The sequence below is a fragment of the Heptranchias perlo genome, chromosome 2 (genome assembly GCF_035084215.1).
Source record: "Heptranchias perlo isolate sHepPer1 chromosome 2, sHepPer1.hap1, whole genome shotgun sequence".
Classification (NCBI taxonomy): domain Eukaryota; kingdom Metazoa; phylum Chordata; class Chondrichthyes; order Hexanchiformes; family Hexanchidae; genus Heptranchias; species Heptranchias perlo.
Genome location: NC_090326.1, coordinates 129,098,419 through 129,113,895, shown reverse-complemented (window position 1 = coordinate 129,113,895; position 15,477 = coordinate 129,098,419). Strand labels below are relative to the sequence as shown.

The window sequence follows — 15,477 nt, the reverse complement described above, 5'->3', positions numbered from 1 at the left end:
GGAAGGATTAGAGGGGACATGACGAAAAACTATTTTACCCAGAGGGTGGTGGATCTATGAAATTCGCTGCCCGAATTGGTGGTAGAGCCAAGGACCCTCAACTCTTTTGAAAAGTACATGGACCTGCACCTAAAGTGCTGTAAGCTGCAGTGCCACGGACTGGTGCGGAGGGTGGGATTAGAATGGGCACCTGGTTGTTCTTCAGGCCGGCGCGGACCGATGGACCGAATGGCCCCCTTCTGTGCTGCATCTTTTCTATGGTTCTATGGTTCTATGGCTGATTACTTGGTCCATTGTGTTCAAAATGCTTTTGCCAACAGGTGACAATTGAATTGTTACAGCAGCAATCAGGTGGGACAGGATAATTTGGTAGGGTATTCAATTCCTATGAATCCTTTTTGAAATATATGTTTCATTAGCAGCTGTATTTTGTGAGGGTAAACACCATTTTGAACTCTATGGAAGGCGTACCCCATAACGCAGTTCCGAATAATACATTCTGTAGTATCTTTTGTTCCAATATATCTTCAAAGGATTTTGAATGATACATGAAGCTAACTTCCTCACAGTCAGCAGTCAGTCAGTAGCCATTAGGAATAGATGCAAGTCAGACACTTTGTGGTAATGAGCAGCCTTGTGAAAGGTGTGACCGTGTGTAAGGGTCACTTTTATGTTCAGTGTTAGGAAAGGAGATGCACCTTTGTTGCTTTTGATATTGTGAAGAGGTTAGTAAAGTCTGTAGGTACTGAAAATCTATATTTTGTCTGTATTTATTACTGTTCATTCATTTGGCGACCAAATGTAATATTTCCAAGTTTGCTGCTGACACAAAACTAGGTGGGAATGTGAATTGTGAGGAGGATGCAAAGAGGCTTCAAGGGGATATAGACAGGCTAAGTGAGTGGGCAAGAACATGGCGTATGGAATATAATGTGGAAAAATGTGAAGTTATCCACTTTGGTAGGAAAAACAGAAATGCAGAGTATTTTTTAAATGGTGAGAGATTGGGAAATGTTCAAAGGGACCTGGGTGTCCTTGTACATGAGTCACTGAAAGCTAACATACAGGTGCAGCGAGCAGTTAGGAAGGCAAATGGTATGTTGGCCTTCATTGTAAGAGGATTTGAGGACAGGAGCAAAGATGTCTTACTGCAGTTATACAGGGCCTTAGTAAGACCACATCTGGAGTATTGTGTGCAGTTTTGGTCTCCTTATCTAAGAAAGGATATACTTGCCATAGAGGAGTGTAATGAAGGTTCACCAGACTGATTCCTGGGATGGTGGGATTGTCGTATGAGGAGAGATTGAGTAGACTAGGCCTGTATTCTCTAGAGTTTAGAAGAACGAGAGGTGATCTGATTGGAATATACAAAATTCTTACAGGGCTCGACAGGGTAGATGCAAGGAGGATGTTTCCCCTGGCTGGGGAGTCTAGAATCGGGAGTCAGAGTCTCAGAATAAGGGGTAGGCCATTTAGGACTGAGATGAGGAGAAATTTCTTCACTCAGGAGGGTGGTGAATCTTTGGAATTCTCTACCCCAGAGGGCTGTGGTGGCTCAATCAGTGAGTACATTCAAAACAGAGATCGATAGATTTCTAGATATTAAAGGCATCAAGGGATATGGGGATAGTGCAAGAAAATGGCACTGAGGTAGAAGATCAGCCATGATCTTGTTGAATGGCAGAGCAGGCTTGAGGGGCCGGATGGCCTACTCCTGCTCCTATTTCTTATGTTCTTATATCTATTTACTGTGCAATATATCTAATGAGCAGTTTGTAGCCCAGGTCACAGTCTAAACGAGTTTATTCTTCCATTTCTCAAAGTTGAGGAAACTACACGGTGGCAACAACACTCAAGAAGCTCGACACCATCCAAGATAAAGCAGCCCGCTTGATTGGCACCCCATCCACCACCCTAAACATTCACTCCCTTCACCACCGGCGCACTGTGGCTGCAGTGTGTACCATCCACAGGATGCACTGCAGCAACTCGCCAAGGCTTCTTCGACAGCACCTCCCAAACCCGCGACCTCTACCACCTAGAAGGACAAGGGCAGCAGGCACATGGGAACAACACCACCTGCACGTTCCCCTCCAAGTCACACACCATCCCGACTTGGAAATATATCGCCGTTCCTTCATTGTCGCTGGGTCAAAATCCTGGAACTCCCTTCCTAACAGCACTGTGGGAGAACCGTCACCACACGGACTGCAGCGGTTCAAGAAGGTGGCTCACCACCACCTTCTTGAGGGCAATTAGGGATGGGCAATAAATGCCGGCCTCGCCAGCGACGCCCACATCTCGTGAACGAATAAAAAAGATATATCCGGTGCGCCAAAATGCAGTGTGACAAGAGATCTTCCTTAAGAATAGGCACCAAAAAGTCCATATCCTTCACCTTCGTTGCCTCACACTTCCCTACTTCCACAACCTGCAGCCCTACATGCCAAACTGTGCCCTATAGTCCTCTCACTCTGGCCTCCTGTGTGCACCTCCTCTTTTACCACAGCTGTTTCATGCCAGAACCTTCACCGATCTCAGTCCTACACTCTGGAACTCCCTTCTTAAATCTCTTACTACTTTTTTTTCTGCTTTTAAAAGCCTCCTCAAAACCTATCTTTTTAACCATGAATTTACTCATCTCTTTTAAGTCATTTATTCGTGCTTGATGTCCTTGCTCTCCTATGTGAATTGTCTTGCGTCATTTAATTACATTAAAGGTACTATAAAATGCAAAGGTACTATAGAATCCAAAAATACATATTAACAAGGTTTGAAAACAATTAAGTATAATGTAATGGGATTGCACTGGACAAAATATAAAGATGTGACAGAATTCTGTAAGAATCTTCAGACTTGACCTAATTTGATGTACAGACTAATTAACTCCTTAAATACCCAATGTGCAGCAGACACCCAAAATACGTAGCATACTATTTTGTGATTCACAGTACCCAAATTCATTGTGAAGTTAATCTTTGTAAAATAAAACACACATTTTGCTGTTCTAAAATTTATTTCAATACCTTAGAACAGTAGGAAGTCATGGTGGGGATAAGGGTTCATCAGGGGTCAGGAATCAAGAAGAGGGATCGTGGGGGGGGTGGGGTTGTAGATCATGGGAGGAGGCGGAGATTGTAGGGGTGGTCGCTGCTGGTAGGCTTGTTGGGCCTGGGGGAAGCATTCCTGCTCCTCCGGGCCCGCAAGCTATGCCATAAAGGCACTCAACTGTTGTTTCGGGCCTTCTCGCCTCCTTTCACGTGGTGTGAAGTAGAAGGCCTGGGAACCCCGGCCCCCAGGGGTTAAAAACAAAAAATCTGTTAAAATGGAGGCCCACAGCCTTCTTGAAAGCTGCTAGTGACCAACCCACCTCCTGAGAGTGGGTTGGTTGCCCGCCCCTCATCCTGCCTCCGTTAAAACCGGAAATGGGTGGGTTGGAGGCGGGTTTTGAATTTTTACTGACCCCCCCGCCCGTTTTTCTGAGTTAAAATTATGCCCCAGGACTCAGAATTTAGTAATTTTAAGCTTTATGCCAGTGTGATTAAAAAACAAATTAAGATATTCTGGGATTCTTTGATTCCAAATGTACCAAGCCTTACAGACCAGGAAGATCATAGGTGTGACCCCTAGCCTGTGGGGGTCTACAATTATCCTGGACAACCAAAGGAAAAATATTTTAAGCCAGGATTCCTGCTCCTAATCACTATCCAGTGACTCTTGCTGGAAAGAATCTATGCCCCGATGGCAGGTGAAGAAGGATCAGGCTTGATATTGATTTTCCCCCCACTCCCACCAACATTCGCTGTCTAGCCTCACGCTCGTATGGAGGATAAACACTAATATGGACTAGTTGGGATGAATGGCCTGTTTCTGAGTTGCAATTTCTATGTAAATCTATGCATGACCACTTGGGTGAACATTACTATCACAGGTGGAAATTTATACCAATACGAAGTATTCCTTTCAAGACGAGGGAAGTAAAAAATAAATGTTTGTTTTTTTAAAAATTGCTTTACTGGCTAACTTGTCAGAATGAGTGCAGGTACAAACATTTATTAGAGACACCAGGAGTCCTGTAGCTTGATTCACCTGATGGATATGCTCTGGGACATATTGAAGTCCATGGGAATCAGGGGGAAAACTCTCCAGTGGCTGGAGTCATACCTAGCACAAAGGAAGATGGTAGTGGTTGTTGGAGGCCAATCATCTCAGCCCCAGGGCATTGCTGCAGGAGTTCCTCAGGGCAGTGTCCTAGGCCCAACCATCTTCAGCTGCTTCATCAATGACCTTCCCTCCATCATAAGGTCAAAAATGGGGATGTTCGCTGATGACTGCACAGTGTTCAGTTCCATTCGCAACCCCTCAGATAATGAAGCAGTCCGAGCTCGCATGGAGCAAGACCTGGACAACATCCAGGCTTGGGCTCATAAGTGGCAAGTAACATTCGCGCCAGATAAGTGCCAGGCAATGACCATCTCCAACAAGAGAAAGTCTAACCACCTCCCCTTGACATTCAACGCCATTACCATCGCCGAATCCCCCACCATCAACATCCTGGGGGTCACCATTGACCAGAAACTGAACTGGACCAGCCATATAAATACTGTGGCTACGAGAGCAGGTCAGAGGCTGGGTGTTCTGCGGCGAGTGACTCACCTCCTGACTCCCCAAAGCCTTTCCACCATCTACAAGGCACAAGTCAGGAGTGTGATGGAATACTCTCCACTTGCCTGGATGAGTGCAGCTCCAACAACACTCAAGAAGCTCGACACCATCCAAGATAAAGCAGCCCGCTTGATTGGCACCCCATCCATCACCCTAAACATTCACTCCCTTCACCACCAGCGCACTGTGGCTGCAGTGTGTACCATCCACAGGATGCACTGCAGCAACTCGCCAAGGCTTCTTTGACAGCACCTCCCAAACCCGCGACCTCTACCACCTAGAAGGACAAGAGCAGCAGGCACATGGGAACAACACCACCTGCACGTTCCCCTCCAAGTCACACACCATCCCGACTTGGAAATATATCGCCGTTCCTTCATCGTCGCTGGGTCAAAATCCTGGAACTCCCTTCCTAACAGCACTGTGGGAGAACCGTCACCACACGGACTGCAGCGGTTCAAGAAGGCGGCTCACCACCACCTTCTCGAGGGCAATTAGGGATGGGCAATAAATGCTGGCCTTGCCAGCGACGCCCACATCCCGTGAACGAATAAAAAAAATAAAATAACAATGATGAGGACAATAACAACAAATTCCATTTACTTAATGGCATTAGCATACCAAAATGCTCCAAGGTGGAATGGACACCAAATAAAAGGGTTAGGCTCCAATGTGTAGTGAAGACACAGAGCTAAATTCCTGCTGGGAATATGGAGGACTCCACAGATTGTGAGGTAAACTCAAATATTTTCCATACACATTTAAGAAAGAAATAACTTTCATTTATATATAGCACTTTTCATGACCTCAGGACACCCCAAAGTGCTTTACAGCCAATGAAGTATTTTTGAAGTGCAGTCACTGTTGTAATTTTGGGAAACACAGCAGCCAATTTGCACACAGCATGGTCCCACAAACAGCAATTAAATAATGGCCAAATAATCTGTTTTAATAATGTTAATGATAAATATTGGCCAAGACACCAGGGAGAACGGCCCTGCTTTTCTTCAAATGGTGCCATGGGATCTTTTCCGTCTATCTGAGAGAGCAGATGGGGCCTTGGTTTAATGTCTCATTTGAAAGATGGCATTTCCAACAGTGCAGCCCTCCCTCAATACTGCATTGAAATGTCAGGCTAGATTATATGCTCAAATTCTGGAGCGGAACTTGAATCGGCAACCTCCTGACTCAGAGCCAGGAGTGCTACCACTGAGCCAATGCTGACACCTTTTATTTACAATAAACTGGCTGAATTCTAAACTGCACTGATATTAGCATCCAATTTCTAACAATACATTACATCCATCTTTGATTTCTCTTTTTCTTTCACTCATCAAACAACACATTCACCCCAAGGTGGTGCATTCCTACGGCAAAGAACTCTACCAATAGGCGTGGTTGAAAACTGGCAAAAATTATCCCAAATATGGCTAACAGATGTAAATGCCAGGCAGTGCCAGGGCTCCATTCTAAGATGTGAAGCAATATTTCTGCTCTGCTATGAATCCATCTGTTTTTACCACCATCCAAATAGAAACTGAACCTTTAAACAGTTGCCTGCTCCATACGATCCAACCTATGCTAACATGCTAGTTTGATGCAGTTCAGTGTGATGCTTTTACACCACTACTATATAAAACTCTCCTAGGAATCCACAGAATTAGCAAGAAATCAACCCAACACCCAAGAATCAAATAACTGTGAGGCACTCAATCTTCTCTGCTTTAGGAAGTTAAGAAAATAAGAAATAAGAGTAGGCCATACGGCCCCTCGAGCCTACTCCGCCAGTTACTGTCAACTAGCTGAGAACCAATAATTGCAGTTGTAGTTTTTGTATGGTTTTAACTCTTAGCATACTGCAGGCATTTCCTTATCTGGTCACAGTTCTTCCTTGTGCTGCCAATTAATTTACTTGTCCATCAGAAGCAGCTTCTTTGACATGAAAAATGTATTAAATACTTACACACAACCTTGTCAGTCCTGAAATCTTTGCCATTTGACTTGTTGAAGATCTGGCTTTTTTAGCCACTTTCTAGCTTGTTAAATGACAAATTTAATTGAGTGCACTGGATACAGCAAAGGCTACAGGCCCTGACAACATTCCGGCTGTAGTGCTGAAGACTTGTGCTCCAGAACTAGTCAGGCTTTTAGCCAAGCTGTTCCAGTACAGCTACAACACTGGCATCTACCCGACAAAGTGGAAAATTGCCCAGGTATGTCCTGGTCACAAAAAGCAGGACAAATCCAATTACCACCCAAATCAGACTACTCTCAATCAGCAAAGCGATGGAAGGTGTCGTCAACAGTGCTATCAAGCGGCACTGACTCACCAATAACCTGCTCAACGATACTCAGATGGGTTCCGCCAGGACCACTCGATTCCAGACCGCATTACAGCATCGGTCCAAAAATGGACCGAAGAGCTGAGGTGAGGTGTGAGTAACTGCCCTTGACATCAAGGCAGCATTTGATCAAGTGTGGCATCAAGGAGCCCTAGTAAAATGGAAGTCAATGGGAATCAGAGGGAAAACTCTCCAGTGGCTGGAGTCATACCTAGCACAAAGGAAGATGGTAGTGGTTGTTGGAGGCCAATCACCTCAGTCCCAAGACATCCCTGCAGGAGTTCCTCAAGGCAGTGTCCTAGGCCCAACCATCTTCAGCTGCTTCATCAATGACCTTCCCTCCATCATAAGGTCAGAAATGGGGATGTTTGCAGTGTTCAGTTCCATTCACAACCCCTTAGACAATGAAGCAGTCCATGCCTGCATGCAGCAAGACCTGGACAACATCCAGGCTTGGGCTTAGTGGCAAGTAACATTCACACCCGACAAGTGCCAGGCAATGACCATCTCCAACAAGAGAATGTCTAACCACCTCCCCTTGACATTCAACAGCATTACCATCACCGAATCCTCGCCATTAACATCCTGGAAGTTACCATTGACCAGAAAGTTGACTGGACCAGCCACATAAGTATTGTAGCTACAAGAGCAGGTCAGAGGCTGGATATTCTGTGTCGAGTGACTCACCTCCTGACTCCCCAAAGCCTTCCACCATCTACAAGGCACAAGTCAGGAGTGTGATGGAATACTCTCCTCTTGCCTGGATGAGTGCAGCTCCAACAACACTCAAGAAGCTCGACACCATCCAGGACAAAGCAGCCCACCTGATTGGCACCCCATCCATCACCTTAAACATTCACTTCCTCCGTCACCAGCACACTGTGGCAGCAGTGTGTACCATCTACAAGATGCACTGCAGCAACCCGCCAAGGCTTCTTCGACAGCACCTCCCAAACCCATGTCCTCTACCACTTAGAAGGACAAGGGCAGCAGGCACATGGGAACACCACCACCTGCACGTTCCCCTCCAAGTCACACACCATCCAGACTTGGAAATATATCACTGTTCCTTCACTGATGCTGGGTCAAAATCCTGGAATTCCCTACCTAACAGCACTGTGGGAGAACCTTCACCACATGGACCGCAGCGGTTGAAGGAGCCAGCTCACCACTACCTTCTCAAGGGCAATTAGGGATGGGCAATAAATGTTGGCCTTGCCAGTGACACCCACCTCCTATGAATGAATAAAAAAAGTTCTACTTTTTTTGTGTAGAAATATTTTCTAAAGTTGCTCTCACTTCCAAAATTGACACAGAGGTGGAAGGCAGAAAAAAGTTTAAGATTTTAAAGTTAAAAAGGTTAAAACATGTAAAATTACATATAATAAAAAACAAAACTAATATTTTTTTTAAAAAGGGGAAGAGTGAATGGCAAAAATAGGGGGAAGAGAATGGGCACAGGTAGATTTTTTCTGCACAATTTATTTTGTTAGTTAATAATGCAGTATTACAGTTCTTCCTAATGTTCTAAAATTGTTACATTTTGTTTCAACGCTCATGTGGAGCACCTTGGGACATTTTTACTATGTTGAATTCGCTATATAAATGAAAGTTATTGTTACTACTGTAATATTGGTGTTATATAGTATCATTGCTGAACATTTACAAAACCCATCCACCTAGGGCAGCAGGAGTTACCTGAATCTGTCCGCAGTATAAGGGCAGCACAAAGCACAGCAGTAAAACCTTGAAATTTAAAACTACTGTAATCAATCCTAATTAGGGTTATCCAACTTCATAGTGATGGAGAAGCGTAGTGCACACCACTAACCAGACAGAGGCGTTATTTCCTATAAAACAATAAAGATACTGTGCAAATTAACATTTTACTCCTTGAGTAAGTCTGGTTCTACCATTCCCACCATTATGCATTTCAGAATGCCGTCATATCTACTTCAGAATACAAATTTCTCTCTTTACATAAACTACATGATTTTTTTTTTACCACCAACAGGACTGCAAAGACGTTCAATTAATACACGGGAATTACTGTTCCTACGCCCTGCTCGACTATTCAATTTACTCGATGCAAATAACGGAACGTATAAAAGTTTCAGACATTTTTCAAATGCTTCTAAAATACCATGTTCCGCCCACTCACCAACACTACCCTCTAACAACCGAACTTGATGGCTTTTATTCCCTAGATGCACGCGGGAGCAAATCATCTCGTGCAACCCTCCCATTGGTCGCGTGTCTCCGGCCGCCGTCCTCTTTCGAACGTTGTAAAGTGGGAGTCCCGTTCTGTTTGGTTCCTGCCCCTGTCAATCACACGCTATTGTTTCCCCCGCCTGGTCCCTCCGTTTTCAGGCTGCGTTGCAGCGTGCAATGCGTGTGTGCGGATTGTAGATATAGAGCTTCGCCTCCTTACACTCCTCACACACATATTCATCAAGGTCCGCAAGCGACAGGGCATTGGAGAATACACTAACCTGCCTGTGCAACTACTACTACTACCACCACCATCCTAAAACAAATTCTGATCATACCCGTTCTAACTCCTCGTTTTCAATGAGTGGAGGAGGAAGATGGAATAAGTTTTAATTATAAACTTTTCCATTCTAAAAATTGCAAAAAAAAATTGTTGTATAAGACGCAGTGAATTGAAGTAAAAGGAAAACGCGAGACAGGGAGAAAGATGGCAGCGAACAGTACGACATTCGCCAGCAAAACGAAAACCAAGAAGAAACATTTTGTGGCTCAGAAAGTGAAGCTGTTCCGAGCGAGTGACCCATTGCTCAGCGTCCTTATGTGGGGAGTCAATCACTCGGTAAGTCTGTTTTAAAAACGTCATGAAATGCGCTAACTGCTGCGGAGAACTTGTGCAGGAAATCAGATCAGACGTATTTTCTTCGGACAGGTTATTATTTTTCTACGTATAGATTTTACTACGTATGATGCACTGAAGCTAACCGACATAGATTTTTAAAGCTCTTTTGAAATCGTTTGCTGTGCATATGCCTGAGCAACGTTACAGCGTTAGCAGATATGACACTTCTGCCCTGCACCATTCAGTTTTAAAAGATTCTGTGAAATGACAGCCCCGTTTTACATATATTTTATTTAATAAATAAAAGCAACGTTTGTGTTTTGGTAAACGTGCTTTGAATTACGTGTCTTTGCTGTGAGTGTGCTGAGGTATTTGGCCGAGGCCCTGCACACTGTTCACGTGACTCCTAGCGGTTTTTAAGACCAAAGACGACGGTCTGGAAACCCCTCAGTGTCAACCTAGTTTCTGCTTGTGACCTAATTGTGATTGACGGCTCGGTTGACCAATTGGAAGATCGATCTTGAGCTCAACGCGATTCCTAAAAGGAAAACCCGATGCGAAGGGGGCGGGGCTGTGAACTGCAGTTTTTAAAAAAAATGTGCAGCAGCTCGGGGAATGACAGCTGCATTGAATCCTCTTTGCCTGCATTGACCAACTCATGGTAGCCCCAAAAATATATAATTGATTCATATCTTTTTTAACCTGAGAATGACCATCTAAGCAAGTGAGCCGAATGCTGTGCCTCTCGTGTGTCGCATCGTCGTCATGGCTCATTCTGACCTCCAATTTTGCATGTCAGCATTATATGATGTGGAGTGCCAAGGTGAGAGGCTCGTTCATTGATCTACAATGTTCTGCCATTAGAACTTGTGGATGTACATCATCACCTCATCATTTATTTTCAAAGCAGAGTTGTTACAGAACATGAAGTTTTCAGTTCTGCTTGAATGTCTGGCCAAGCTATTGAAACTGTGCCGGTCCACAGTAGTGTGGACTTTGTGTGTCAACATACTATACCACAATGTTAATATGTCTGATTCAACACAACCAATTCTTAATCTGTCAAGCCACTCAAAAGATGAAAGGTGCTTCCTCCATTGCAAGGAACATAAGAAATAGAAGCAGGAGTAGGCCATACTGCCTCTCGAGCCTGCTCTGCCATTCAGTAATATCATGGCTGATCTTCGACCTCAACTCCACTTTCCCACCTGAACCCCATATCCCTTGATTCCCTTAGTCCAAAAATCTATCGATCTCAGGATTGAATATACTCAATGACTAAGTATCCACAGCCCTCTGGGGTAGAGAATTCCAAAGGTTCACAACCTGAATGGAATCGAATGCCTCCTTTGTAGCAATTGTAAACAATTTTACAACACCAAGTTATAGTCCAGCAATTTTATTTTAAATTCACAAGCTTTCGGAGGCTTCCTCCTTTGTCAGGTGAACGATGTGAAAATGAAATCCTCGAAATGAAGCAGTGATTGCACGTTGTGATTTTTTTTCTTAGAAAAATACAGCAGAATCTTAGGATTGTTACAGCAGAGAAGGAGGCCATTCGGCTCATTGAGCCTGAGCAGGTTCTTTGTAAGAGCAATCCAGTTAGTCCCATTTCCCTGTAGCCCTGCAAATTTTTTCCCTTCAAAATATTTATCCAATTCCTTTTTGAAAGCCATGATTGAATCTGCATCCACCACCCTTTCGGGCAATGCATTCCAGATCATAAGTACTCGCTGCATAAAAAAATTTTTCCTCACGTCACCTTTGGTTCTTTTGCCAATCACCTTAAATCTGTAACAAGAAAAACAAAATAAAAGTTTTTACAATAATGGAATCATGATTTTCAGTGTTTGTTTCTTCCTCTGTGTTTGGCCTCAACCCAAGTTATTTAATTCTCCCTGTTCCTCTTCGACGAAAATAGCTTTCTGTTACAGCACAATTCACAATTATTTTCCAAGATCAAGGTTTTGAAGCAAATGTCTACAATAGAAATTTCTCCTCATCTCAGCCTTAAATGGCCGATCCTTCATCCTGAGACTATGCCCCCTAGTTCTAGACTCTCCAGCTAGGGGAAACAGCCTCTCAGCATCTGTTGTGTCAAGCCCTCTCAGAATCTTATGTTTCAATGAGATCATCTCTCATTCTTCTAAACGCCAGAGAGTATAGGCCCAGTCTACTCAATCTCTCCTCATAGGACAGCCCTTTCATCCCAGGAATCAATCTAGTGAACCTTCATTGCATTGCCTCTAAGGCAAGTATGTCGTTCCTTAGGTAAGGAGACCAAAACTATACACAGTACTCCAGGTGTGGTCTCACCAAAGCCCTGTTTAATTGCAGCAAGACTTCCTTACTCTTGTACTCCAACCCCTTGCAATAAAGACCAACATACCATTTGCCTTCCTAATTGCTTGCTGTACCTGCATGTTAACTTTCTGTGTTTCGTGTACAAGGGTACCCAAATCCCTCTGAACAACAATATTTAATGGCTTCTCACCATTTAAAAAATATTCTGTTTTTTTTGTTGTTCCCACCAAAGTGAATAACCTCACATTTCCCCACATTATACTCCATCTGCCACTTTCTTGCCGACTCATTTAACCTGCCTATATCTCTTTGCAGACTCTTTGTGTCCTCCCCACAGCTTACTTTCCCACCTAGCTTTGTATCGTTAGCAAACTTGAATATATCACACTCGGTCCCTTCATCTAAGTTATTAGTATAGATTGTAAATAGCTGAGGCCCATGCACTGATCCTTGTGGCACCCCACTAGTTACGGCCTGCCAACCTGAAAATTACCTGTTTATTCCTACTCTCTGTTTTCTGTCTGTTAACCAATCCTCTATCCATGCTAATATATTACCCCCCCCCCCCCCCCCACCAACCCCATGAGGGAAGAAAAATTGGTACCCAGTTTATTCAGGTTACTCTTCCACACCAATGGCATTAGAAGATTCTTGAATGTCAGATGTCTGCCAGTTCTGGGCAGTTAAGGGCAAAAAAAAACCACTTTTTCAAATGGCTTGTAATGAATTAACTCTAACACATTCAAAGAATTATAAGTACTACTAATAGGGCTCTTTGCGCATTGCTTTGGAGCCCATAACAGACAAGATAGAGAGGGGGTTAAAAAGGGGGGGGGGGCAGTGTTGCAGAATTGGTTAAAGAAACAATTACAGCTGTGAGGAGGGATGATAAGTTAGAAGGATCATCAAATGGGTTGAGCTAAGGAACAAAAAAGGGTCAATCACGCTGCTGAAAGTGTACTATAGACCCCCAAACAGTCAGAGAGAGCTAGAAGAGCAAATATGTAGGCAAATTTCTGAGGTGCAAAAACAATAGGGCTGTAATAGTAGGGGATTTGAATTACCCTAATATTAACTGGGCTAGAAACAGTGTAAAAGGTATAGAGGGCACAGAATTCTTAAAATGCATTCAGGCGAATTTTTTTAGCCAGTATGTAGCAAGCCCAACAAGAGAGGGAGCAATTCTGGACCTAGTTTTAGGAAATGAAGCTGGGCAGGTGGAAGGGCTATCTGGGTGAGCATTTTGGTGGTAGTGATCATAATTCAGTTAGATTTAGTGTAGTTATGGAAAAGGACTAAGATAGACCAGGGGTAAAAGTTCTCAATTGGGAAAAGGCCAATTTTACTAAGCTGAGATGTGATTTAGCAAAAATGGACTGGAAACAGCTACTTGATGGTAAATCAGTGTCAGAGCAGTGGGAGCCATTCAAGGAGGAGATAGTGAGGGTTCAGAGCAAATATGTTCCCACAAAGAAAAAGGGTGGGACTGCCAAATCAAGAGCCCCTCGATAAGACAAAAAAGGGAAGCTTATGTCAGATGGTGAGAGCTCAATACTGCAGAAAGCCTAGAGGAGTATAGAAAGTGCAGGGGTAAAATTAAAAAGGAAATTAGGAAAGCAAAGTGAGGGCATGAAAAAATATTGGCAGTAAAATCAAGAAAACCCAAAGATGTTTAATAAATACATAAAGAGCAAGAGGATAACTAAGGAAGGAGTAGGGCCTATTAGAGACCGAAAAGGTAACCTGTGAGTGGAGGTGGAAGACGTGGGTATGGTTCTTAATGAATACTTTGCGTCTGTCTTCACAAAAGAGGGGGACGATGCCAACATTGTAGTTAAGGAGGAGGAGGAGTGTGAAATATTGGATGGCATAAACATAGTGAGAGAGGAAATATTAAGCGGTTTAGCATCCTTGGAAGTAGATAAATCACCAGGCCCTGATGAAATGTATCCCCGGCTGTTAAGAGAAGCAAGGGAGGAAATAACGGAGGTTCTGACCATCATTTTCTAGACCTCTCTGGCTAAGGTGTGGTGCTGGAGGACTGCTAATGTTGTACCATTGTTTAAAAAGGGAGAAAGGGACAGACCGAGTAATTACAGGCCAGTCAGCCTAACCTCGGTGGTAGGCAAATTATTGGAAACATTTCTGAGGGATAATATTAATTGTCATTTAGAAAAGCACGGATTAATCAAGGACAAATCAGCATAGATTTGTTAAGGGAAGGTCATGTCTGACTAACATGATTACATTTTTTGAGGCGGTAACAAGGAGGGTCGATGAAGGAGGTGTATTTGATGTAGTCTATGTGGATTTTAGCAAAGCTTTTGAAAAGGTCCCACGTGACAGACTGGTAAGAAAAGTAAACGCCCATGGGACCAAAGGGAAAGTGGCAAGTTGGATTCAGAATTGGCTTAGTGGCAGGAAGGAAAGGCTAATGGTCATCGGGTGTTTTTGTGACTGGAAGGCTGTTTCCAGTGGGGTTTCGCAGGGCTCAGTACTAGGTCCCTTGCTTTTTGTAGTGTATATATCAGTGATTTAAACTTAAATGTAGGGGGCATGATTAAGAAGTTTGCAGATGATAAAGTTGGTTGTGTGGTTGATGGTGAGGAGGAAAGCTGTAGACTGCAGGAAGATATCAATGGACTGTTCAGGAGGGCAGAAAAGTGGCAAATGGAATTCAATCCAGGCAAGTGTGAGAGAATGCATTTGGAGTGAGCAAACAAGGCAAGGGAACACACAATAAATGGGAGGATACTGAGAAGTGTAGAGGACATGAGGGACCTTGGACTGCATGTCCATGGATCCCTGAAGGTAGCATGACTGGTAGATAAGGTGGTTAAGAAGGCATATAGGATACTTTCCTTTATTAGCCAAGGCATAGAATACAAGAACAGGGAGGTTATGCTAGACTAAAACACGAGTTAGGCCACAGTTAGAGTACGGCGTACAGTTCTGGTCAGCACATTACAGGAAAGATGTGATTGCACTAAAGAGGGTACAGAGGAGATTTACGAGGATGTTGCCAGGATTAGAGAATTTTAGCTATGAGGAAAGATTGAATAGGCAGGGATTGTTTTCTTTAGAACACAGGAGGCTGAGGAGAGATTTAATTGAGGGGTCCAGATGGAGTGGATAGGAAGGACCTATTTCCCTTAGCAGAGAGGTTGATAACCAGGGGGCATGGATTTAAAGTAATTGGTAGAAGGATTAGAGGTGCGTTGAGAATTTTTTTCACCCAGAGGGTGGTGGGGGTTTGGAACTCACTGCCTGAAAGGATGGTAGAGGCAGAAACCCTCGTTGCATTTAAAAGTACTTGGATGTGCACTTGAAGCGCAG

General features: G+C 43.8%; 1 protein-coding gene across 1 annotated transcript in view; it reads left to right on the top strand.

Annotated features, from left to right (window-relative positions):
• The first annotated feature begins 9,381 nt into the window (after positions 1–9,381).
• Positions 9,382–15,477, top strand: part of pip4k2aa (phosphatidylinositol-5-phosphate 4-kinase, type II, alpha a) — a 212,876-nt gene continuing 206,780 nt past the window's right edge. Inside the window, exon 1 of the mRNA XM_068007119.1 lies at positions 9,382–9,837. Within this exon, the coding sequence (XP_067863220.1) occupies positions 9,706–9,837 (132 nt within the window). The 5' untranslated portion in view covers positions 9,382–9,705. The remainder of the gene's footprint in view (positions 9,838–15,477) is intronic.